General features: G+C 42.4%; 3 protein-coding genes across 6 annotated transcripts in view; 2 read left to right on the forward strand and 1 right to left on the reverse strand.

Annotated features, from left to right (window-relative positions):
* The window catches only part of vps16 (VPS16 core subunit of CORVET and HOPS complexes), a 14,095-nt gene extending 11,497 nt beyond the window's left edge, over positions 1-2,598 (forward strand). Inside the window, exons 20-25 of one of the 2 annotated variants that reach the window (XM_023426113.2) lie at positions 756-842; positions 1,039-1,121; positions 1,212-1,308; positions 1,425-1,528; positions 1,614-1,778; positions 1,966-2,598. In XM_023426113.2, coding sequence (XP_023281881.1) covers positions 756-842; positions 1,039-1,121; positions 1,212-1,308; positions 1,425-1,528; positions 1,614-1,755 — 513 coding nt within the window. In that variant the 3' untranslated portion in view covers positions 1,756-1,778; positions 1,966-2,598. Of the gene's footprint in view, positions 1-755; positions 843-1,038; positions 1,138-1,211; positions 1,309-1,424; positions 1,529-1,613; positions 1,779-1,965 lie in introns of those variants that run through there. The other variant, XM_087179263.1, reaches the window with a different exon arrangement.
* Positions 2,599-2,752: 154 nt separating this feature from the next.
* rgn (regucalcin) lies at positions 2,753-9,374 on the forward strand. 3 transcript variants are annotated; one of them, XM_023426117.2, is made up of 8 exons: positions 2,753-3,491; positions 4,820-5,044; positions 5,157-5,339; positions 5,465-5,541; positions 7,293-7,407; positions 7,552-7,683; positions 8,125-8,279; positions 8,389-9,374. In XM_023426117.2, exons 2-8 carry the CDS (start codon positions 4,882-4,884, stop codon positions 8,437-8,439), a joined length of 876 nt encoding a protein of 291 aa, XP_023281885.1. In that variant the 5' UTR covers positions 2,753-3,491; positions 4,820-4,881; the 3' UTR covers positions 8,440-9,374. The 3 variants fall into 3 exon arrangements, with proteins under 3 accessions (XP_023281885.1, XP_023281887.1, XP_087035390.1); XM_087179264.1 differs by having other exon boundaries at positions 3,421-3,491; positions 4,809-5,044; XM_023426119.2 differs by lacking the exons at positions 8,125-8,279; positions 8,389-9,374 and adding an exon at positions 7,816-8,118.
* Positions 9,372-24,461, reverse strand: fmnl2b (formin-like 2b). Its single transcript, XM_023426112.2, has 28 exons — positions 24,106-24,461; positions 22,087-22,170; positions 21,596-21,676; positions 21,285-21,361; positions 21,091-21,174; positions 20,592-20,735; positions 20,381-20,507; positions 20,048-20,124; positions 19,825-19,918; positions 19,648-19,722; positions 19,097-19,207; positions 18,710-18,859; positions 18,425-18,526; positions 17,961-18,181; positions 17,077-17,180; positions 16,749-16,934; positions 16,458-16,478; positions 15,816-15,940; positions 15,522-15,724; positions 14,870-15,104; positions 14,188-14,256; positions 13,948-14,028; positions 13,561-13,690; positions 13,323-13,483; positions 12,142-12,243; positions 11,968-12,063; positions 11,636-11,759; positions 9,372-11,538 (listed from the first exon to the last, which is right to left on the reverse strand). Exons 1-28 carry the CDS (start codon positions 24,220-24,222, stop codon positions 11,450-11,452), a joined length of 3,270 nt encoding a protein of 1,089 aa, XP_023281880.1. The 5' UTR covers positions 24,223-24,461; the 3' UTR covers positions 9,372-11,449.
* Between the last annotated feature and the right edge of the window lie 97 nt (positions 24,462-24,558).

Genomic DNA, 24,558 nt, shown 5'->3' on the forward strand with positions numbered 1-24,558 from the left:
ATATTTCCCACATAATACATGATGGAGGGATGTGACATTGTTTTATATCAGAGTCTTTTATATCAAGACATTTCTCAAAACCAGAATATGATCAGGGTGACTTTTGAACACTGGAAATAAATCATGTACTCATCCCGGCAGTAGCCCCCGTGGCACTCAAAATTTCCCTGGAATTTTCTAGTGGTAATTAATGTTTAATCAGCGATGTCATCTCAGGTTCAGTCAGCTGTTTGTTCATGAGAATTAACAAAACAAAACTGCTGTGGTTGATGTTTTCTCTGGATGATGATTTCTGTTGAATTGAAACTCAAAGAGGGTTTTATATAAGAGCTATCACTCTGTCTTATTCAGATGTTTGGAAATGTGTCGGTGGACTGTTGTTACCGTTCATAAAGCAAAAAGATGAGTATTTGTTCACATCATGTCTGTCCGACAGGTAGTTTGTTTGTGTAGCGTTGAGTTAACAGAAAGGTGACAGACCTAATTTTAACCTCCGTTATTCAGTTTTTTTTTTTTTAAAGTATATTTTTTTGGGCTTTTATGCCTTTAATGGACAGCACAGTGGAGAGTGACAGGAAACAGGGAGGCAGAGAGAGGGGGAATGACATGCAGCGAAAGGCCGTCCGATACGGGATTCGAACCGGGGCCAACTGCAGCGAGGACTGTAGCCTCTACACATGGGGCGCCTGCTTAAACCACTACGCTACACGACGCCCCCCGTTATTCAGTTTTAATCAAAAACATTCTGTCTCCAGGCCACAGAGGACGAGATGCGTCTCCTTCGTTTTCAACGAAAACTGGATGATGAGAAGGGGGCGGGGCTACTGGGACTGTCTCTACAGGTAGATAAAGTTGTAGAGATATGTTTGCAGATGACTCCACACCGTTCCTAATAAAATGATCGTATTCTCGCTGCAGCACAAACTGTTAATGTTTTCTTGTCAACCTCTGGGTTGTTTCTTTAAATAAATATGACCAATGAAAGACAAGAACAGGAAGTAGTCACTGGTGATGTCACTTCCTGTGTCCTGTCTCCAGGCGACTATGGAGGCTCTGCTGGCGTTAGGACTTCACAAACAGGCAGAACAACTTTACAGAGACTTCAGAGTACCTGACAAAAGGTGAAACTCTCTGGAGGTAATGTCACAGATACCTACCTGTCTGTCTCTCTACCTGTCTCTCTCTCTCACCTGTCTGTCTCACCTGTGCAGGTACTGGTGGCTGAAGCTGAAGTCTCTGGCAGAGAAGGAGGAGTGGGAGGAGTTGGAGAAGTTCTCTAAGAGCAAGAAGTCTCCTATTGGCTACCTGGTAAGAGAAAGCCCCATCCCCCATTAACGTTGTTAATTTAACAACGATTAGTGTTAGTTATTTAAATAAAGTTAGAACTATATCTCCCATGAGTCTTTGCTCTGTTTCTTCTTCAGGCATTTGTTGACGTTTGCATGAAGTGCAACAACAAGTATGAAGCCAAGAAGTACGTTTCCAAGGTGACACCTGAGCAGAAAGTCAAAGCACACCTGGCTGTCAGGTAAGACAGATCGCACCTGTGACATCATCAGACAGGTGAGCCCTGACCACTCATGTAACTCTTCTTCTTCTCTTCTCCCTGTCAGTGACCTGGAGGGAGCGGCGGATGCTGCGATCGAGCGCAGGAACGAATCAGAGATGGGGGCGGTCCTTTCTAGATGCTCCACCTCTGACCGGCTGCTGATTGACAGGCTGAACCGAGCCAAAGCCACGGCTCCCAAAAAGTGATCCTCCATCCAGAGTATGTACAGGTATGCTGCCAAAAAGTGATCCTCCATTTATTTTCTGAGTGATACCAGGGGAGTTGCCATGGCAACCGGTTTTCCTTCTTGGTGTGTATTAATGTCCCATGATAAATGCTTGATTATTGGTCAGTCAGATGATGTGACTTACAGCTCTTTCTTCTTCTGTGTTTGTATTTGGGTTGTGTTGCTTCAGGTTCAGACTCCAGACTTTCAGGACAGAGTCTTGAACCTTCTCAGCAGCCTCTTCCAAACTTTCTACTGTCTCACATGGTTTTCATGGCAGTCTCGGCACCTGCAAAATGTATCCTCTCCCTCAAACCGTGATTGTCCAATCATAGCCTAGTAACTGATCCAGTCTAACCCCTACCCACACAGTTGTTCCTGTGGTACCCAGTTTAAGTCTGATCCAGGACCTTTGCATGTCCCGTCATGTCTCTATTAATTCACTGCTAACACTGATAATGTCTCGCACCTTTTTCTCCAAATTTTTCATTGTGGACACTGAAACCGTGCCGTAGCAGGACCACAGCCGGACGTTTGCGGTCATTGAATCACTGAGGTTCTGTCCTGCGCTCCTTTCCACATCAGTGTCACTGTTTAGTGATAGATTCAGGTTCAGGAGTATCACAGCTGTGTACAGTTACTGCTCATGTTAACCAACACTTGCTGCTGCTTCACATTAAAAGCTTTGTGCCAGAGAACGAGCAGGATGTTTTATTGTGAAGAAGCTACAGGAAAGTCCGTGTGTTTGAGCTCATGATGGTTTTACTGAGGCACCGTGTGAACTTCCTTTCAGTTATTAAAGTTTTATTAATGTTTTGTTTCATATTATTTTTGTTAATTTCTTATTTGTTTCTTTTTTTCTGTTTGTAATTTTGAATTCTTTTGAGTTTGAAACTTAATTCTCACTTTGAGATTTAACTTGGTTGTTGTTTCCAGAGCTTTCAGCCACATCTTGTGCTCTTCTTCAGCAGAGAGTTGCTCAGCTGTTATCACATGGCAAGTATGAAGCGGTCACATGATAGGTGGTTGTAGTATGTTTATGAAAGTTCTGTTACAGTAAAGTTGTGGTGATGTTATTCATCAACACTTAAATCACAGTCCTGAACATTTTTAAAAATCCAAAACAACAAATTATTTCAAAATGAAGTTCAATGGAGGGAAATAAGTGTTGATAAAATTATGAATAAGAAAATATTATTTTAATATAGATTATACTGTTCATACTGCACAGTGTGTTGTGTAGTTAGTGTGAATTTTCACCACTGGGAGGCAATAAACTTCAACTTATTTAAAAATGTACTTAAAGTTTTATTTAACAAAATAAATCACCTTCACATTAAAATATTATTCAAGCCTGATTTAAAAAATTATTTTCCCTTCCCCAGTTTCTTTAGGTGTAAGTGTAAGTTATTAGAAGAAATATGTTGTTAAGCAGTTTTATTGATAATAAATCAATATGTGGATCTTCAGTTTTATTCAGTTCAAATGTTTGAATCTAAACTTTTCACTTAAGACTGTAGCGGTACATTGACCTAATCAATTTTTATTATCGATTATAAATCAGATTGACTACATGAATTTTGCTGAGTCCACATATTAGTATGGTCGGGTGCGTTCAGTCGGGTCCGGCGTTTGGGAGGGGCGGAGCTGTCGCTTTGTCAGCTGACGCAACGTACCAGCTGAAACTTGAGTGGGGGGCGCAAGTCACTGCAGCAGGTAAGTTTTTACATTGTGTACAAATGCACATTTAAAAACAAAGTAAACCTGATTTTATCACATAGAGTTGTTCTACGTGCGCTGTGAACGTATTTGAACCAAAGTTTAAGAACTGAGCCAGACTCCATTCACATATGTGTTAATTTGAAACTGTAGTGTGTTAACGGAAGTAAAACGTTTATGTAACTGAATTGGCTGTAAGTCAGTCTTCGTCTCGGCATTCAGGAACATACTAAACCGCATTTAAATCACTTCAATTTTAACTCCGCTGATTCACGAGGACAGACACTGGAGGTGACGTCAGAAATCACTGGTGTATTTCTAAAAGCTGGTATTAAGATGCAGTTCTGCTCCACGTGATATCTGCATACAGAATATAGGAGAAAAGCTTCTAGAGTCCTAGAAAATCAGTAGTTAGATTCCAGCACATCGGTGAAGTGCCAATTAGCAAGGCAGCAACAAAAAGTGACGGTTTCTTTAATGGAGTCTGGCGAAAGAGAAGTGTTGAAACATTAACTAACCCGGTTAATAAACAGGTCACTAAGTTAACTCCATTAATCCATAAGTTCCAGTTGTGTAATATGTACAGTACACTGTACTACTATACAGTACTAATCTATATAACACCTATGTAGCAGTATAATATGCAGTGCACGTGTAGTACTATGATACTGCAGACTGTAAAGTGTGGTATCATGTTCTAATAATACGACATGTAACAGTAGAGTTTTATAGTACGCAGTCCTACCATGTTGTACTGTGTAGTACTACAGTGTGCTGTTTATGTAAGAAAATGTGCAGTACTATAATATGTAGTAGTAAAATATTTAACTAGAACATGCAGTAAATTAATATGGAGTTTGTAGTTCCTAGTGTAGTACTGTGTAATCACGTAAACTATTAGTATATTGTGTAATATAGATTGGTATGTGTAACATGCAGCATGGATGTAGTACACTCTAGTACTGGGAAGTCACATAGGGCTCATATGTTGTATATGATACGACTACTGTAGGATGCTGTGTAGTACTGTGTAGTGTACATTTTACTTCTGTGTAATGTGTGTTGGATTAATCTTTAGTTACATGCGGTAATGAAGTGGTATACAGTGTATTACTATAATAGCAGTACTGTGTAATCACATGTGAACCATATATTGTCTACTGTTTTATTAAGTGATGTGTGCAGTACTATAATGTGTAATAATATGTACATAGTGTATTATTATAAAGTATAGGACAGCCATAAGTACTTTACATAGAGTGGTATATATATTACTGTAATGATTATAGTGTTTTACTATTATGTAACATGTAGTATGTTCACAGAAACAGGTACAGGTGAGTGAAGGGATTCCCGCTCAGTGATTGGTCCAGACAGCCTGGTGACGATGTCATCAGTGAATGTGGAGTGTGTGGTGAAAGCGAGTGCTCTGATTGGTGAAGGGCCGGTGTGGGAGGAGTCAGAGCAGACGCTGCTGTTTGTTGACATTGCCGGGCAGAAAATCCATCGCTGGAGTCCAACGACAAATCAGATCCAGTCTGTGGAGACAGGTCGGCCAATCAGCACCCAGGAAATATTCAAGTTAATTTAATAATACAATTAAATTTTAGTTAAACTTGTAATTATTTAACCTGTCTGTCTGACCTGCCTGTCTGTCCACAGGTGACACGGTGGGCTTCGCAGTTCCTCGTAGGTCAGGTGGTTATGCAGCAGGTGTGGGACGCAGCATTGTGGCTGTCGATTGGCTGACTCAGAAATTGACATCACTGGTGGAGGTGGATGAGGACAAACCAAACAACCGACTGAACGATGGAAAGGTTGATCCGTTTGGACGTCTCCTGGCAGGTGAGTCTGTTCACCTGCGGCCTCGCTTATAAAACGTATTGTGTAATCACATTTATAATACGGTGTGCACACACCTCTGTGCATTTTTCCCTGTGTTGCCATGCTAACGGTGTGATGTGTCTCAGGTACGATGGGGAAGGAGCAGCAAGGGTCTCTGTTCTCTGTGGCCTCTGACCTCACTGTGACCAAACACCTGAGCCAGGTATCACCTGTCTGTCTGTTTACCTGTCTCTCTCTCTACCTGTTGGTGGACCTACACTCAAAAATATTGGCACCCCTGCACTTCTTTCAGATAATGTGCCATTTCTCACAGAAAATTGTTGCAATTAAAATTGCTTTGGTATTCACGTTTATTTCTTTTGTTTGCATTGGAACAACACAAAAAGCAGAGAACAAAAGCCGGATTTGACATCATTCCACACAGAGCTCCAAAAATGGACTGGACAAAATTATTGGCACCTTTTCAAAATTGTAATAAATAATAGGATTTCAAGCATGTGATGCTCCTTTAATTTGTATTTAAACTCACCTATGGCAATTAACAGGTGCTGGCCATATAGAAATCACACTGGCAACCAGTTTATATGGAGAAAAGCTGACTCAACCTTTGTCTTATGTTTCTGTGTGTACCACACTGAGCATGGAGAAAAGAAAGAAGAGCAAAGAATTGTCTGAGGATTTGAGAACCAAAATTGTGGAAAAGCATGGACAATCTCAAGGCTACAAGTCCATCTCCAGAGATCTTAATGTTCCTGTGTCTACTGTGCACAATGTCATCAAGAAGTTTACAACCCATGGCACTGCAGCTAACCTCCCTGGATGTGGATGGAAGAGGAAAATTGATGAAAGATTGCAACGAAGGATTGTTTGAAGGGTGGATAAAGAACCTCGATCAACTTCCAAAGAAATTCAAACTGACCTGCAGACACAGGGTACATCAGTGTCAGTTTGCACTATCTGTCACCATCTGAATGAAATGGGATGCTATGGTAGGAGACCCAGGAGAACCCCACTGCTGACAAAGAGACATAAAAATGCCAGACTAGAGTTTGCCAAAACTTACGTGAGGAAGCCTAAATCCTTCTGGGTGAACGTCCTGTGGACAGATGAGACCAAAATAGAGCTTTTTGGTAAAGCACATCATTGTTCTGTTTACAGAAAACGAAATGAGATCTTCAAAGAAAAGAACATGGTCCCTACGGTCAAACATGGTGGAGGTTCACAGATGTTTTGGGGTTGCTTTGCTGCTTCTGGCACTGGGTGCCTTGACTGTGTGCATAGCATCATGAAATCTGAAGACTACCAAAGAATTTTGGAGCGCAATGTAGGACCCAGTGTCAGAAAGCTGGGTCTCCATCAGAGGTCATGGGTCTTCCAGCAGGACAATGACCCAGAGCATACTTCAAAAAGCACCCAAAAATGGTTTAAGACAAAGCGCTGGAGAGTTCTGAAGTGGCCAGCAATGAGTCCAGATCTAAATCCCATAGAACACCTGTGGAGAGATCTCAAAACAGCAGTTGGGAGAAGGCACCCATCAAATCTGAGAAACCTGGAGCAGTTGACAAAAGAAGAGTGGCCCAAAATTCCAGTAGAGAGGTTTCATAAACTCATTCATGGTGACAAAAAGCGTCTGATTTCAGTTATTTTTTCCAAAGTGTGTTCCACCAAATTTTAAGTTGAGGGTGTCAATAATTTTGTCCAGTCCATTTTTGGAGCTCTGTGTGGAATAATGTCAGATTTGGCTTTTTTTCTCTGCTTTTTTGTGTTGTTCCAATGCAAACAAAAGAAATAAGCATGTGAATACCAAAGCATTTTTAATTGCAACAATTTTCTGGGAGAAATGCCGCATTATCTGAAAGAAGTGCAGGGGTGCCAATATTTTTCGCCATGACTGTATCTAATGGTTTGGACTGGTCTTTGACCTGTCTCTCTCTGTACCTGTCTATCTCTCAGGTGGACATATCTAATGGTTTGGACTGGTCTTTGGATCAGAAGACGTTTTTCTACATTGACAGTTTGTCTCTGACCGTTGATGCGTTCGACTATGACTCAAACTCTGGATGCCTTGGTAACTGTGTACTTATACTGCAGTACATGTGTGTACTCACACATACATATATTTATTTATATGGCATGTTGCTGTCAAAACAAAATAATTAGGTCAGTGAAAAGTGAAATAACTGTTTTATGTGTGTGTGTTGTTGTTTCCTAGGTAACCGTCGTGTGGTGTACCGTATGGAGGAGGGGGAGGGGCTTCCTGATGGGATGACAGTTGATGCTGAAGGTCGTCTCTGGGTTGCCTGTTACAATGGAGGACGAGTCATCAACATTGACCCTGCCACTGGTTAGTTATACTAGTTATAATGATCAGTACTGGTCACAGTGGTGATAGTGGTTTTATTGGTTCAGTCAAAGTCAAAGACGTTTGTTCTTGTTCAGTTCTGACTGTTGAGTTCCACCTGTTGAACACCTGCAGAGTTGTTCAGTTGGAGGTGGTCACATGACAGACGAAGACAAGAACAAACACAGATTTCCTGCAGGACCTGAGACAGAAGCTGGTCCAGGACACGGTCCTCTGAGGACAGCAGATTCCACATTGGACAGTGGGTTAAAGAGTCTTGAAAGAGGATGTCTGTCAGACTGGAGATAGGTCTGTAGACGAGGAGGTCTAACATCCATTAGCACCTGTGACCGGAACGACTCTCCAGATGCGAACAACAGGTGTGAGCGAGTTTGACTGAATAAAGTGATGATGAAGATGAAGGTACCTGTTGTTTTCCCTCAGGTGTGCGGCTGCAGACAGTCTCTCTCCCGGTGATGAAGACCACTTCCTGTTGTTTTGGAGGTCCAGACTACTCTGACCTCTACGTGACCTCAGCTAGTCTGGGCCTTGACCAATCAGAGAGTAGCCAGCAGCCACTCGCCGGACACACCTTCAGGGTGAGACCCAGTAAACCACTCACCTGTATCACCAACGCACCTCTGTTCTCAGTGTCATACACCTAAGGTTGCTGACAGCCTGTCTGTGTTTGTGTGTGGTTATTTACAGGTGAGAGGACTTGGGGTCAAAGGTCGACCTTCAAACTCGTTCTCAGGGTGATCTTCAGGCCAAATCACAGCACAGATTACCTCCAGGAAGTGGCTTATTAACTGTTAGCTCACTGCAGCAATCAATAACTTCATTGATTAATCGTTTAATAATATATAGTTCAAATTTGTAGTTTTTATCTTTAAATAACTAAATGAAGAGAGAGCCAATTAGAAACAAGGAAACTGTGGGGCGTCGTGTAGCGTAGTGGTCTAAGCAGGCGCCCCATGTGTAGAGGCTACAGTCCTCGCTGCAGTTGGCCCCGGTCGGACGGCCTCTCGCTGCATGTCATTCCCCCTCTCTGCCTCCCTGTTTCCTGTCTCTCTCCACTATACTATCAAATAAAGGCATAAAAAGCCCAAAAAATATACTTTAAAAAAAAAAAAAAAAAAAGAAACAAGGAAACTGTCACATTGACATTCAACAGCCAATCAGAGTCAACCAAACTTGGTATATATGTGACTTTGTATAACTGGTGAAAATAAATAAACGTTGAGCATCAGAGTTTTAAAGATTCATATCTCCGAAGTAAAACATGGTGACGGATGAAAGTAAAATTTTTATAATCTGCTGTTTTGTGAACGGAGCGACAAACATGAAGTTGCTGCTAATGTAAGATGAACATTTCCTACTGCTACAGCTTCACAGTAAAAGCACTGGCACAATTTGACTAACCCTAACCCTGAAGTAGTCACAAAACAAAATGTGTATGTCAGAGAGCTTCGTGTTTATCACCATTGTTCATCAGAACTGTTTCTAAAATAACAGCGGTCTGCACACCTGCAGCTCCTCAGCCCGGTAACTGACTCCTGTCACAACCTCATGGCGTGTGTCTGTCTGACTATTGTTGAACACCTGCAGCCAAGGCCGGATACTGAGGATTGTGGTTTATGTAGTTTTCCTGTTATTGTGACTGTGGTGAAATGTATTAAAGTGACAGAGCATCATGTGGACAGTGTGCGTTTTATTTACACACCAAGTGCAGAATCACCACCAACAAACACTGAACAGTACGAGCTACACAGCGTTCTAGAAAATGTATATACACTTAGAAAACTTTGTGCTGTTTCACATTTTTGTCTGAGATGAAGGTCAAAGGTATGAAATGAAGTGGTGGTGGGGGGGGGGGGCAGCATGGACAGCATGGACACATTAGTCACTGTTTTGAGTTTCAGACTGGACTGCCCTCCACACCCAAACAGGGACACCAGGAGACAGAAATACTGCAGGATGACATGACAGGTCTGTCCAGATTTGTCTTGGTTTGTCCCTATTGGTCCAGGTCCGTGCATTTTGTCCAGATGTGACAACATCTCTTGTGTATTTTCCACATCTTTCCAGGTTTGTCATGGTCTCCACATTTGTCCTGGCACGACCCTGTTGCCCTGGGTAAGTCCTTATTTCTACAGTTACGTCCATGTTTTTCCATCTTTTCAGGTTTTGTCCATGTTTGTCCAGATGTGCTCCTGTCAGCCAGGAGTTAGCCTAACCCTAACCCTAACCCTGTCTGTCCATATAGGTTTCTCAATGTACATCCCGGTTTTTACAGGTCTGTCCTGACCAGAGGCTCACTAGCAGACTGACGTCATGTTACCACAGTGCTTGACGAGGACATCCAGTTTACTTTCTTCAGACTCAATCTTCATGTTGGAGGTAATTCTTAACGACAACAGACAAACTGGGCAACTAGGCAGTCATTTAAAAGTGTAGTACAGCTCCCTCTTCAGTGTAATGCTTTAAATTGCAGCTCACAGCTGAACTTTAGGAAACATTTAGCACGCCAAGACCTTCTGTAGTGCGTAGTTTCATGTATGCAGGAAAATGGGTTAAATGTGTTGTGAAGCTCCTGCTGGTGTGGCTCTAGCGCAGCAGTTAGAAATGACAAGTTCAGGATCAGGTGACTGGAGAGAGGCAGAGTCACAGATAAACAGAGTTTGGGCTCTGAAGGCCAGTGTGACACTGTGATGGTGGAAGCTAACACTTTATGCTAACACTGTTAATAAATCCAGCTGTTCAGAGAGCTGCCAGACTCTGTGTATCCCTGGCTCTGGTAAGGCTAGTAGATACAGTAGAACAAAGTAGAACACAATGTAGTGAAAGCAGTAGAACCCTGTACAAGAACCACTTAAAGACACAGACTAAAGGAACTCAGAACAACCACAGACCTGCTGACCCAGAACCAAGACACAGAGTGTGGTGGTTGGTGCTGTGATGCAGAAATTCAATGTTTTTAGTCTTACAGTCTTAGTCTTTTAGTCATTATTACATATGTGTCCATCTCCAACAACACCAGCTGATCAGAATTCTGCTCTACAGCGCCACCTGTGGTCACACACTCTACAGAAAGCATTTAACAGCCCACAGTCAGTTTGTGGCACACTTTAACATCCCATTTCTCCTCGTACATCCTTTCTATAAGTGTGGAGGTTAATCATGTGTAGACAAGATTGTCTGGAATCTGGAACTACCTGACCCTTGAACCAGTTCCAGGTAGCCTGACTTTCAGTTGTACCACATGATCTTCCTCGTCACATGGTGTTCGACCATTGTCATCGAGTTCTGCTGAGGAAGAGGGTGTGACTTGGTTGGAGTGTTTCAGTTGCTGTTGTCATTGTGTATATGTTGATCAGAACTGAGGAGGTTTGTTTTCGTGTGCTGCTCCTCCAGCTGGCGACTTTTGCCAGTCAACAAACTTTCAGTTGCCAAATTTTTTTATAGATTTAAGTGACACAGCTTGCAGGTCGAAGTACGTGCAGCACACATATAAAAAAAAAATCCAAAGGTCAGAGGTCAGGTGGTGTCTGGGCGTCAGTCCGTGCACAAACAACCCAATAAAATAACATACAAATCACGATGTCATCAGTTCATATCGATCGATCAGAAATGTTCAAAGTGCTAATTGGTCCCATTGATTAGAAGTGGGCATGGCCAGCTGAAGAAGATGCATCATTGTCCTCAGACATGGTCACTTAAAACGTATGGTCTCTCTCTCTGATGTAAGGTCTCAGGCCCTCTCTCTTTCTCAGTAGTGCTCCTCGGTGTGGGTGGGGTCACAGAAAAAACGAGAACTGCGTTTGGCTGATCGAGCCGTGAAAGGGACGGTCTTTAGAGCTGCAGGCAAAAAAAAAAAAAACAAAGAACCAATCACATGACAGACAGGGAACACTTGGTCTGATTTGTGCCTCTTTACCTGGGCTGGAGTGTTTACCTGTGATAATGTCCTCTATAGCTCCGTCCTTCCCTTCATAAACATGGCGGCTGTCTTTTCCTTGTCGTCGTCTCAGCTCTGTTATCAGCTCCTGCTGCTGCCGCTTCCCCCTGTGGGAAGGAGACTGGGGGGGGGGGGACTATTAAGTTCAACCTTTAAAATCACTTTACAAATTGCATTATTTTACTTATGAGCCCGTCGCGTCTGTCCCGCTTTTTTCATGAATGACCTCAGCACAGTCACAGCCTTCAGACCAATCGGAGACTGTTTAGGTGATGATGTGACTCTGCACCTGTGAATATTTAAACTTCAGGTGTTTCAGCAGGTCTCACCTTTGTCTCCTCCTCCTCTTGCTGCTCCTCTTGTTCCAGTTTCTCCAACAACATCTGCTCCTGACGTCTCCTCTGTTCGTTCTCCTCCTCTGCCAGCTGAACAAACACACAACAAATGATTTGTGTGTGTTGCAATCGCTGTGGGAAGGACTGAGATGAGTTGTGTTTACTCACCCTGTATGCTTTAATGAAGCGAACAAAGATGGGGAAGAAGACGGATGGTGGCATCGTCTTGGAGCTCTCTCCGAAAAACTTGACCACATCTTCAAACGCGTCCTGAAGTCCAAACAAAAACAATCCAGTTTGTTTTACAGTGTATATAAGTTGTACAGTGTCGTTGAACACAGTCGACCAGCTGGTTGAATTCAATAGCTTTTGAATAGCAGGATTTATAATTATGGTTTATAAATTAGAAACAACTTGTGAAAAGACTTTATTGATGACAGTTTTTCTGCTGTGATTGGACAACTGTAGCAGTGATATCATCAGCCTGAAAGATAATTTAATTATACAGCAATAAAAACATTATCTTAGTAGACAGTGTGGATATTCTACAGATTTAACGGGTTGAAAACATTTCATACATCGGGAAACGTCTTTAGATAGTCTGTGTTGTTATTTCTATTAAATAGATGTTAAGATAAAACACTTACACAAAAGTAAAACTGCAAATATTCTGTTATTAGTTTGTTATTATTTTAACTTTTGAAGAACCATTTAGTTTTTAAGGACTTTAAAATTGTAGTTAAAAAAAAATCACAACAGAACATAAGTGTTGTTTATAATTTTTACATAATCAGGGTTCACATGTATCCTGGAAAACCTGGAAAAAAATTGACCAGTTTTCAGTCATGGAAAATGAGAGAAAAAATGAAATGTCCTGTTAAATAATTTCTCCTCTCTTGTGTTTAAACGGTCGGCTAGTTTCTGGACTACAGTGTTGAACAGGCTGCTGTCGGTTGTGTTTGATGGTGTGAACGCAGCCTGATGTCACATCTCCTGCTGCAGGTTGGATGATTTAAACGCTGAAGAACGTGAGTCACTGTTGCTACTAACGAGTGTTTTTTATCAGTTTTATAGATGAACCTCTAAGCCTGATAAAAACAAGTTAATAGTCAAAGTAGTAGTTAACAGAATCAGCTGTGATCAGCTCCTGTCTGCAGTGTGTCATGATGTTCAGACAACTGTCACTGTATCACTGTGATACTGAAGGAAACTTAGAAACAGGAGGATTCTGTGTGTTTTTATTTGAACAACCTGAATGTGTCAGTCTGGATATCAACAGGACCCTGAATGTGTGTTATCACCTGTGTGGTATGTGCATCCTCACCTGTATGATGTATGTGTGGTCTCACCTGTGCAATGCGTGCGTCCTCCTGCAGTTTGCTGAGTCGTGATTCGTTCCTGCTGATGAAGTCTTTTAGCGTCGCATTGTGTTGAACACTGAACTCTCTCCAGGTGAGCTCCATGCCACGCTGCAGCTCCTTCACATCACACAGCACGTTCTCCAGGCTCACTAAAATACACAGGTGAACAGGTAAACAGACAGGTAAGTGATGTATCTGCAGAACTGTGATTGGCTGACAGACTCACCTGCAGCAGCCTTGTCGACGTAGTGAAGCTCGTTATAGAAGGGCGACACTGCAGGATATTTCTCTCTCACCACGTTGGCGATGTAATGAAGTAACGTCTGTTTCCTGTCAGTCGACTTCGTCTCCAGGAGCTAAAAACACACGTGTGTCTTACGTGAGTTGTGAGGACACTCACTGACATAATGAGACACAGTCAATGCCTGAGTCTGACTCGAGCTTGGTTTAGTCTCATGTCTTTGGTCATTAAAGCTCATGTCAATCCAGAGAGTGTTACTCCATGATCATGGTTTACAATCTGACTTCCTAACCTCAGCACCGTGTGTGTGTGTGTGTGTGTGTGTGTGTGTGTGTGTGTGTGTGTGTGTGTGTGTGTGTGTGTGTGTCTTACCAGGTCTAAACTCTGCAGTTTGAATCCATAGACGGCTCCTCTCTTACTGCTGTTCATGTAGTTTCCCAGAGCCAAGATGATCTACAACAAGATCAGATGCCATTTCACTCACATTCACCTTATATAAATAAACCTATAAAAATAGGATTGTATACACTGTATATTAATTTATGCTGACACATATCAGATGATATAGAAACATATTCTGAATAGATACAGACATGTAAAGCTCACACTGACCTCAAGGATCTTCTTGAGCTTCTGAGACGATTTTATAGAAACTGAGGCAGCGATGATGGCGTGGAGTTGCTAGCAAAAAAAACAAAAAACAGGTTGCCTTGAGATAACTTATGTTGTGAATTAGCGCTATACAAATAAAAATTGACTTGAACACAGTGAGACAGGTCACTGTCAACACACCTGTCTGTCCACACATTTTTGTGACAGTGCTGTGCATGAACTAATGGATCACGTTCCTGAACAGTGAACTGAACATTTCAAAGTGAATGTAAGTGAAGTGAAATCACATCTCTCTGGCTGTAATGAATCCAGTGGTTGAGCCTGAAATCTAGTTTGTTTTTGAAATGTTCCTCTAGAGCTGAATTACATTTGCAAACCGATCTGTTTAGACTTGTCCTGCTTTATGACACATTGTGTTGGTGGTAAAACACATACATTGGTTTTCTTGGCTTTTAGAAGTAATCTGTGACTCTTACAGTAGTGTACGGTGATGTGGTTAGGGGCTGGGTATGGATGGGTTGGAGGAAAAGAACAGCTCATCACTCATTAAAAAAACAGTTGTGTGTGTGTGTGTGTGTGTGAGAAACTAGTGCATTTTAATCAGTGTGAACTGAGCTTTGAACTAGGTGTTTGAAGTGTGACCATGCACAATGTTTTCTGTCTAAACACCTGTTTGTCTTACCGGAGTTAACATCTGGACATTGTCAGTGAAGTTGCCCATGAAAGTCATGATCGACATGCGCTGACTGAGTCTTTCGATACGACTGAACTGCATCATGAATCGGTCTTCGTCGCTTAGGGCCTCCAAAGGTTTTCTGTCCCTTTCGTATTGCCGTAGCAGCTTCACCTCAGCCTCCGTCGGCAGGAAACGCATGAGACACTCCACAAAGTCAACCCGGACTGTCCGCAGGTCAAAGCTGCACAAACAACCAGACTGCTGTTCAGTTACAGGGACTCATTTAGATCTGACACAAAACACCTTCCTATTAAAACTGTGAATGGACTCACAGGTAATCACAGCCTGAACACACCTGTCTAATGGTCTCATCTGATGGAGTCCTGACAGTATCAGCTGCTGTATACCGGTCTGATTCTAGGTGGCAATACTGGGCAGGAGCTGGCCTGACTGCTGCTGACTGGAGCTGATTATTGATTGTTGAACTACTCACCTTTAATCTCATGAAACTTATCAGAACTACCATACCTGGTCATGTGGTGCCGACATTCAGCTGCACTGATTCCGCTTTTACCTGCTTCTGACCACTGTACAGTTGTCTTACTGGAGATATTTGAGGTTTTACTGGTGGGAGAGTTACTGGTGCACTTTGACCTACATGTGGATGGCTCGGCAGATGACCTCTGAACCCTGGCCGGCCTTCCTCAGGGTGATGGCCAGGTTCTTGGCTCTGTTGGCCTCTAGCAGGGAAACTTTGGATGGAGCTTTCTGAGGAAGTTTCTGTCTGGACAGAGTCAAGTCCACCGCTGGACCCTGAGCCTTTGTCTTAAACAGCTCCTCAAACCCCTCCACGTCCAGGTCCTGAGAAAGAGATGGTTAATCAGAGAGACAGGTAAACAATGACACTGGTAATCAGAGTCCTCTGTGTCCATCTCCTGGTTGTATGTGTTACCTGCAGGATTGCCTCGTCATCGATGTCATTGAAGACGGTCCCATTGATCTGACTCGGCTTCAGAGCGACCCAGTTCAACACTGGCATCCTGAACTTGGTCTGGATCGGCTTCTTTATCTTCACCGCTGCACGAGACAGGTGGACAGGTGAGCAGGGAGACAGGTCAGGAGAAGAGACAAGTGAGAAGGGACACAGACGACTTGGAATCAGATTTATAGTGGGATTAAGTAAAAGTCTGATTTGTGAATTGAATTTTCTCTGATTTATTCTTTTTCATCTTGTGTTACCTGTAACTACCTGGACAGATTAAATCTGACCTTGTGTGGCAGCTCAGGCTACAACTGATTTCAGATCTGTTCCTCCTCTGTTTATGACAAACACGTATTTGCTTCAGTTTGTGTCCCAGGAGAGTTTGTACCTGATCAACTTATTAACTTTATTTAACTTATACGAAATCACATATGAAACCTACTTAAATCTGCTTGGCCTTTGTAAAAGGCCAAGCACCTCAAATGTTACTGGTTACTGGTTGTTCCAGGTCGACATGATTAACTGGAGGCTGGTGGGAAGAATTTTCCAGGTCATGGAGGAGGGGAAACAGTGACAACAGTGGTGTTTATATCAAAATGTCAGTAAACTTACAGAATAACTTGAGGGGCCCCTCTGTCAGCAAATGAGGAAAAACAACAAGTTAGTGAAACCGATAACAGAGTGTATGTCACATTTACCATGACCATTGAGAATTATGGACCGTGATTGGCTGAAATGTGGAATACAGTTTACCAGCTCAACTGTAAGGCTGAGTGACAGAGCTTAGCGATCTGGGTTATTTGTTTACCCTCCACCACAAACAACAACCAAATAAAATTAAAATATCTTGTCACAAATTAAATTTTAAAAGACGGAGCTGGTGAAACACTAATCTGGTTTTACCTGCGAGTCCAGAGTTAAAGATTACTGTAGGGGACCCCCCTGTCCCAGGAAGAGGGGGTGCCACAGGGGGGGGAGGAGGGGGCATGGGGACGGAGGTCGACAGCTCACTTGTCCGACAGGGGGGAGGTGGTGGGGGAGGTGGAGGAGGAGCAGGGGGCGGAGGTGCAGGGTATGGCCCGTTGGACACTTTAAAGACAGAGAAGTAGAAAGAAAACAGGAATTGTTTACACCTTTGTTTCTTTTGAACTGAACGTTTATCCTTCAGCTATTTTCTCTGATTAAACCTCTAAATCAGATGAGTGTTATGATTGGTGGAGCTGAAACCCACCTGTGCCTGGCATTGGTGGTGGAGGAGGAGGAGGGGGTGGGGCCGGCATGCCTGGAGCTCCACCCATCCCTGGTCCCATGCTGTGATAGGCTACGGTCTCAGGGCTGCCAAAATCAATAATCGATCAACACAAATCACTTAGTCACTGGTTGCTGTTATATTCCCTCTGCTCTGTTTTTTTCAGGATGTCTGACATTTTATGATTTTGACCTAAATTACCAGAAGTGAATTTTTTTTTTTCCTCTTATTTTGATTTTTTAAAGAACATATTTATAGTTAAAAGGTTTTGTTAGAATAAATATGATCTTTAAAGTTGTATTACTCTTTTTTTGATTGGCAGATCTTTACAACAGTAAACACTTCTTACATGTTATTATCTGATTAAGATATGTTTTAAATCTTAACAAATTGTTTTCTGTTTATTCAACAGCATCCCATTGTATTAATAATTAGTTGTGGGGTTCCTCAGGGTTCTATTATTGGCCCTTTATATTTTTCATGCATATACTGAGAAAGGTTGGTTCTAGGTTGAAGCTGCTTTAATTAATTTTTTGAAATATATTTTTGACACCTTTCAGACAAAGAAAAGCATATTGGACACATTATAACTTATAAAGTTATATTGAACAGTTATTCATCCAGCACACAATGAACAACATCACTATGTCATTTAGAGTGTTTATTAATTACTTTAGTGGTTCCTCGGGGTTCTGTCATTGGTCCATTATAATTTAAATTTACATACTAAATTCTTTTCTTCACATCCAGCAGTTACAGATCAACATGATAATTTATGGGCAGCGGTGTTTGTGTCTACCTGATGAATCTAAGTCCAATATTCTTTCTTTATCTTATGTCTCCTGTTGGGAAATATCTGGCCTTACCTGGGGGATAGGTTAGGACAAGGTGGAGGTGAGGGGGAGGCAGAGTCAGCCACCCCCCCATCCCCCTCCCCTCTCTGAGGTTGAGGAGCTCCAGGTCCTCCGGCCTGCTGGGCCTCCTGAGCCTGACGCTCTAGACGACTCTGACGCCGGATCGTCTGGTCCTTCTCTCGAACCATCCGCCGCAAGGTGTGCACCTGGGTGTTGGCGCTCGCATACACCTCCTGCACAAGTAACAGGTGTTAAAGGGACAGTACACCATGTTACAGCACAGGTAACAGGTGTTAAACAGACTGTACAGGTAACAGGTGTGGATTTAGTTAAGGATCAGCCTGACATTGAAACATTTTTCTGATCAGATGGTGAAACAGAAATCTATATCCATCTTGTCATCAGCATCATATACAACATTTTCTGTCACCACGGTGACTAAGTGTTTGTGTGGTTTCCATGGTAACAGCACTGACCCGGAGGTTGTCGAGCTCCTTGTTGGTTTGCATCAGCTGTTTCTCCAGTTCAACGATCTTCAGCATCGCTTCGTTCTCCACATCCAAGAGACGCTCTGACATCTGAGGACAGTTGAGACAGGGACAGGTCAGTAATACACCTGTTTCTCTACCTGTCTGTCTTTACACGCGACTGTCTCTAAATCTTTCTATCTGCCTGTCATTGTTCCTCCAGCAGACGCTCTGACATCTGAGGACAGTTGAGAGACAGACAGGTATCGGTCTGTCTTTATCTGTCTGTCTCACCGTGCTCAAGCTCTCCTCCAGCTCCTCGACTCTCTCCAGAGCAGCAGTTTTGGTCTCAGCGTCCTCCAGCAGTGTGCCAACATCGAACACGTTGTCGAGATATGCCTGAATCTGAACTTGCAGCCTGTCACTCTCTGTGTGCTTCAGCCTCTGAGGGGAAACAGGTGAGGACAAAGGAACACATACAGGTTAAAAGTGTATGATATGCTAAATTCTTTGTGTCCAATAACCCTGAAAGTACGGAGTCAGGTTTGATTATTGTACAAAAGTCATATGATTGGCTGAGAGCTGATCATGTGATCATAATTGCATTCTAATGCGTACAGAGTCATAGAAGATATTTGCTCTTCTGTGATTGGCTGAGAGCTGATGATGTCACGGTGTTACCTCCAGGTGTTCATCCAGGTTGAGTTTGGTGAAGTCATACTGCAAATGGACTCTGAAGTTCATGTCTTCCACCGAATGAACCACAATGTTAATGAACTGCATACAGGCCACCTGCCCCGTTACCATAGCAACAGAAAAGATATAGTCCGTTAACAACCAGTTATTAACCTGATGATGTAACTTGTTACCCACTTAAACTGCACAGCTGAGTTATGTTGGAGTAAAAAACTTAAAGGTTTGAAATGTTTAAGATAAAGTTAATAGGTTAAACATATATATATATTATATATATATATTATAATGTAAGTGAAATAAAGTGACGTTTATGTTTACAGCTGAATCAAATGAAGTGACTGTTGGGAGCTTATACTTTTATTCATCATGTTAAAATAAGTTAAAAACAAGTTTGATCATGTTGAGGATCATTATGACACTATAGCTGGTGACATGTAATGAACAGTAATGTTCACATGAACAAGTGAAGAGTTACATTTTTGATGTTGCAGAGGAAGTGACATAAACAGAGGTCAGTTAATATGAATCCATCATACCAAAAAGTCGATGTTGTCATCTTCATTCTTAAAATGTTCCATTAACTTCTCAAAACGCATCGACTCTGAACACACCTGGAACAAATCAATCAATCAATCAATAAATCAATCAATCAATCAATCAATCAATCAATCAACAAATCAACCACTAAAGTACAAGGGTTAAATGTTGTTTACAGTTTTGAAGTTGTCAAAGGCCGACAGGATGATTTCGTGTCCTCCTCTGACCAAACACACTGCCGCCAACAACTCCAACACCAGAGCCTTCGTTCTGATGATGGTGTGGGGGGGTTGGTGGTTTGGATAGAGAGATGGGGGTGGGGTTGTTATTCTCTACAGTTGTAGTTTGCCTTTTTATATGTTGTATTTAATACCTAGTGTCTCTAGTTGTGATACTGACCTGGGGTTCCTGTTGTTGAGGCTGAGGGCGATTTCGTTAACAGCGTGAGGATGAGACATCACCATGTTGAAACCGTACTGAGGAAGAGGAAGATCAGTGACATGTAATGACTCAGATATTCAATATGTCATGTGTTCAATCTATAGATCTGTTCAGAATAAATATCTTAATTTTTTACATTTTACATCATCATCGTCGTTCTCTTCAGAATCTGTGAATGAATCAACTCATCACCGGGCTAAATTCTCCAGATGGGTCTCACATTGATTACTTCAGGATAATTAGGTCAGAGTAATTTTATCGCTGTCAAGTATAATGTTAAATGTATGTTACCTGGTAGTTCATGATGGCTCTCAGACACATGATGCAAACATGAACGTCGTCCTTCTTGCAGACGAGTCGTGAGTTCTTCAGAGTTCGACGACTCGGCAGCGTGTTGGACCGAGTCACCAGAGTCGAACTACAAACAGAGAGAACATGGTCAGAGATCAGAGTGAAGATTATCTGGTGAGTATTTCTGTTTTCACATTTCTTCATTTGTTACCTGATGGAGTGTCGAGCTGCTCGGGGGACAGAGGACGATGGGGAGGGGAGGCTGCAGTCGCCATGGAGATCCTCTATGGACCGACTCCAGGGAGAGTCGATGGACGAAACCTCGCCTCCAGCCTCTGACTGCTCTCCATCAAACCTGAATGTTTACACACACACATAAACATACATCAATATATATAAATATAAGATCAGAGTTATTGCATGTTGTTGTCATTTCAGTATCAAACCTACAGAAAGTGAAAGTGAGGGTCATGTCGTACTAAAAGTCAAATTTATATTTTTACCAAATAACGAATAATCTGCTGCCACGTCAGTTTGAGTCTGGATTCAGTTTTCTATATTTACATGAAGATTAATCTAACGTAACTAACCCTAACCCGTCAGCTGATTGATTTAACATGAAACCTGTTCCATGTTCATAAAACACATGAACCACATTGTACATGTGTTTGTCCTTTAAATGTGTCACAGTTTTTCAAACAAAAACTTACGTGACGGCATACTGCGCGAAGGAAAGATACTCGACCAGAACGTCCAGACCTCGATTCTCCTCATTCAGGAACTCTCTGACCCACCTACACACAGAGAGGTTAGAGAGAGAGAGAGAGAGAGAGGTTACAGAGAGACAGGTTAGAGAGAGAGAGACAAACAGGTTAAAGTGAGAGATAGGTAGTCAGAGAGATACCCGATGTGGTTTGTACGAAGAGAAATTTCGAGCTCTCTGAGTGTCTGAGTCGACTCCTGAACTCTTCTCCTGAATTTCTGCAGACAGACAGGTAGAGAGCGAGACAGACAGGTTAATAATAGACAGACAAGTAGAAAGAGCAACAGACAGGTTAGGGAGAGAGACAGAAAGGTCAGAGAGAGACAGATTAGAGATTACCGACAGACAGGTTAGAGAGAGGCAGACAGGTTAATATCAAACAGACAGGTAGAGAGAGAGATAGACAGGTTAATAATGGACAGACCATCTACAAACTCCATTTCCCATCTCACCTTGCGTGTGACAGCCGGGTCGAGGAAACCTCTCAGTTTCTGGATGTAGGTATGTGGTGGGTTCTTCACCTGAAACCTCTCCTACATCAAACACATACACAGTATGTTTGAATAACATCTGATATGAAGCCCTGCCCACCAATAACACCTGTCTTACACCTATGTAACCTGTCTGAAAACACCCTGTAGCAGGTGGTCTAAAGTGTGTATACACCTGCACTAATGTTTTAGTTCTGACATTAAAACAATGTTTTTATTTACTTTATTACTTTTCATTTTAAGAGAATTTTATCCAAATTACTGAAGGCCCTCTGAGGGTTAGTGCTCCACTTCTACTTGCCTTATAGATGTAAAAGTGAAATATGCTTTAAATATAAATGAAGTGTAACTGTGATTTGTGTTGGTTTTTCTGCAGACTATCAAGGAGTAAAAGTCCAGCTTATTCAGGTAGGAACAGATTCAAACTCATTAACTTTATTAACACTACCTACCTGATCACAGATCAGCTCCCACTTCTTCTCGTTGTCATAGGAACGCAGCAAACGCACCTTATCAGGAGGCAAGTTCATTGAATTCTGAAAAACACATTGTGAGGCACATAAATACATTTTATAAAGACGTTGTGTGCATTGTAAACAAACTACATCAGCACATCCACAAAATACCTTTCCCTAAAACAACCCAACAACTCAACCACCTTAACTCTAACCCAGAACAACTGTGAACCATCCACCGTGTTTCTGTGATGACAGTTTTATTTAACACAGAGGACCACTCACTAAGTGTTCATGAACATCAACACTCTAACTGAGCGTAAGCAACAAGAGAAATAAAAGAATTGTCAGCAATAACCCCTTATTATCTTAAAGACTCATTAGTGTTTGGATGTGGAGTCATTGATGTCAGCAGATCATACAAACTGAACAATGACCTGAGAGGATCTGAATCTGACTGTTCTGGGCAGCAGGTGAGGTCAGGTACAGTTTTGAGAATCAGAGTTTTCAGACGAGCCCATTTGTCCATATGAGTCATTTACTTCCATCTATAAACTAATGCGTAATGTTGGAAAAGATTTAGATCGTCTCCCCTTTTCTCAGATGCATTACTTAATTTCAAATGTATGAAATAAACTAAAAACAGCCATAAACTATTTTAGTCACTTAGATCAAGAGAACAGTCATAATGTACAACAAAAAAAACTAATTTTGTTGCATGACATGTCAGGACCCAGCTGCATTAACAGCCTCAGCTACACTCAGAGTGCAGAATAAAATCACTCCATACTTCTCTGTGTGGCAGGATGTCTAGGTGTATTTATACATAACATATTCAATTCAGGGCAGACAGATGGTGGAGTGTCTCCTACATGTGTGCTCAATTTCACTTTGATTGTGATGTAAAAAGAAAATGTGCATGGAATCATGTGTGTGCACGGTTTCATTCCTCTTTTATTGCGTTCACATCCTTCCAGCTTTGTGCATACGATATGATTAAATATCAATTCTACACAAGGCTTCGTACATGAGGCCCCGGGTCTGTGTGTCCGGCAACCAGTCTGTGAATGAATGGGAGGTGGAAAGCAGGACCCCTTACTGGCGTGATGTACCACACCCTGTCCACCCTCCACTTACAGCATGAGGAACCCAGGTGCCATCAACTCAGGACTTCAGGCAGGAGAGACAGACCTTTGACATTTTATGAAATATTCTCCCAGTTTAACAGGTGATATCCTGAACCTCAAACCAAACTTGAAGACCACCTGAAAGCTCCATAGACCGGACTAATGAACATAAGTACTATTTCAGATTACATAGTCTCTGACAGACACGAAGGAGCACAAACCTTCCAACTGAGTAAATCACCGCTGATTAAACAACACTCCTGTTGGCTGTGAACCTCAGCCCTGAGTCAAAGACCAGAATATCTGGAACCAAACAGATGTTATCAGACATGCAGTCACTCCGTTTGGATCACAGAACTCAGAGGAGTTCTACTGGATCTTATAATCGATGCAGATCAGAGAGATCCTCCGTGGTTCTTTAACTCCCCCAGCTCAGACTGATGACCAGACAGACTCTGAGAACCTCCAAGAGGCTAAACACAGACCAGAAAAACTCATAAAAGCCAACCTGAAGTCCTTGAATACCAGAAGCTCTGCCGGTCTGCAGGCTCATCAGAAAAGCCAGAACCAGCATTAACACACTGGATTCATACCCAGACCAGATCTTGATTCTCAGAATCTCAGACCAATCGCAGACTGGAGACCTGGACCTGGTTTTAACCTGCTACTGTGTTGGTATTAGTATCAGTCAGTCATTTTCCCGACAGATACAGTAGAGTCCACCAAACCATGAATTCCACATGAGACCTTTAGGTACTGTATAGACAGCTTGTATTTATCAGTCTGTATATCACATAGATTAATTCATTCATGTGTGTATATCGTGTGTGTGTATCATGTGTGTATTTGTGTTGTGTATCATGTATGTGTATTTGTGTTGTGTACTCACCAGCGCGATGGAGAATCTCTCCTCCAGCTCAGCTGGGTCGGGCATCGGGAGTCGAACCGGAGCTGCTCTGGACCGGATCACAGCCAGCTGGCTCTCCATGCTCTCTGCGTTACCCATCACACAGACGCACACACACTGCTAACACACACACTGAACAGATCGAACACACCCACTTACAACAACACACTCAGCAGACACACAGCAGCAGGAACATGTGGTCGGCCATCACAGTCTGAACACAGACGGGCGGTCGAGGTGGAGAAGGCCTGTCTCTCTCTCTCTTTTCTCTCTCTCTCTTGTCTTCTTCTCCTCCTGTCTGTCTCTCTCCTCAAACGTCCCGATCGTCTCCCTCCACCTCCCGTCTCTCTGTGTCTTTGTCTCTCGTCCTTGCTGCCTCCACCACGACCACCGCTGCTGCTGCTGATGATGCTGCTGATCCAGATGAAGCTTTTC

The sequence above is a fragment of the Seriola lalandi genome, unplaced genomic scaffold (genome assembly GCF_002814215.2).
Source record: "Seriola lalandi dorsalis isolate HSWRI2012SDOR001 ecotype SW California unplaced genomic scaffold, Sedor1 jcf7180002054813, whole genome shotgun sequence".
Lineage (NCBI taxonomy): Eukaryota > Metazoa > Chordata > Actinopteri > Carangiformes > Carangidae > Seriola > Seriola lalandi.

Excerpts from the sequence above, each read along its gene's own strand:
- rgn (XM_023426117.2), top strand. The coding sequence starts at position 4,882 with ATGTCATCAGTGAATGTGGAGTGTGTGGTGAAAGCGAGTGCTCTGATT. Across the intron at positions 5,542-7,292 it reads TGACCAAACACCTGAGCCAG|GTGGACATATCTAATGGTTT; the intron begins GTATCACCTGTC and ends TCTATCTCTCAG. Across the intron at positions 7,408-7,551 it reads CTCAAACTCTGGATGCCTTG|GTAACCGTCGTGTGGTGTAC; the intron begins GTAACTGTGTAC and ends GTTGTTTCCTAG.
- fmnl2b (XM_023426112.2), bottom strand. The coding sequence starts at position 24,222 with ATGGGTAACGCAGAGAGCATGGAGAGCCAGCTGGCTGTGATCCGGTCC. Across the intron at positions 20,508-20,591 it reads GCAGCTCGACACTCCATCAG|TTCGACTCTGGTGACTCGGT; the intron begins GTAACAAATGAA and ends CTCTGTTTGTAG. Across the intron at positions 18,860-19,096 it reads ACCTGGATGAACACCTGGAG|AGGCTGAAGCACACAGAGAG; the intron begins GTAACACCGTGA and ends GTTTCCCCTCAG.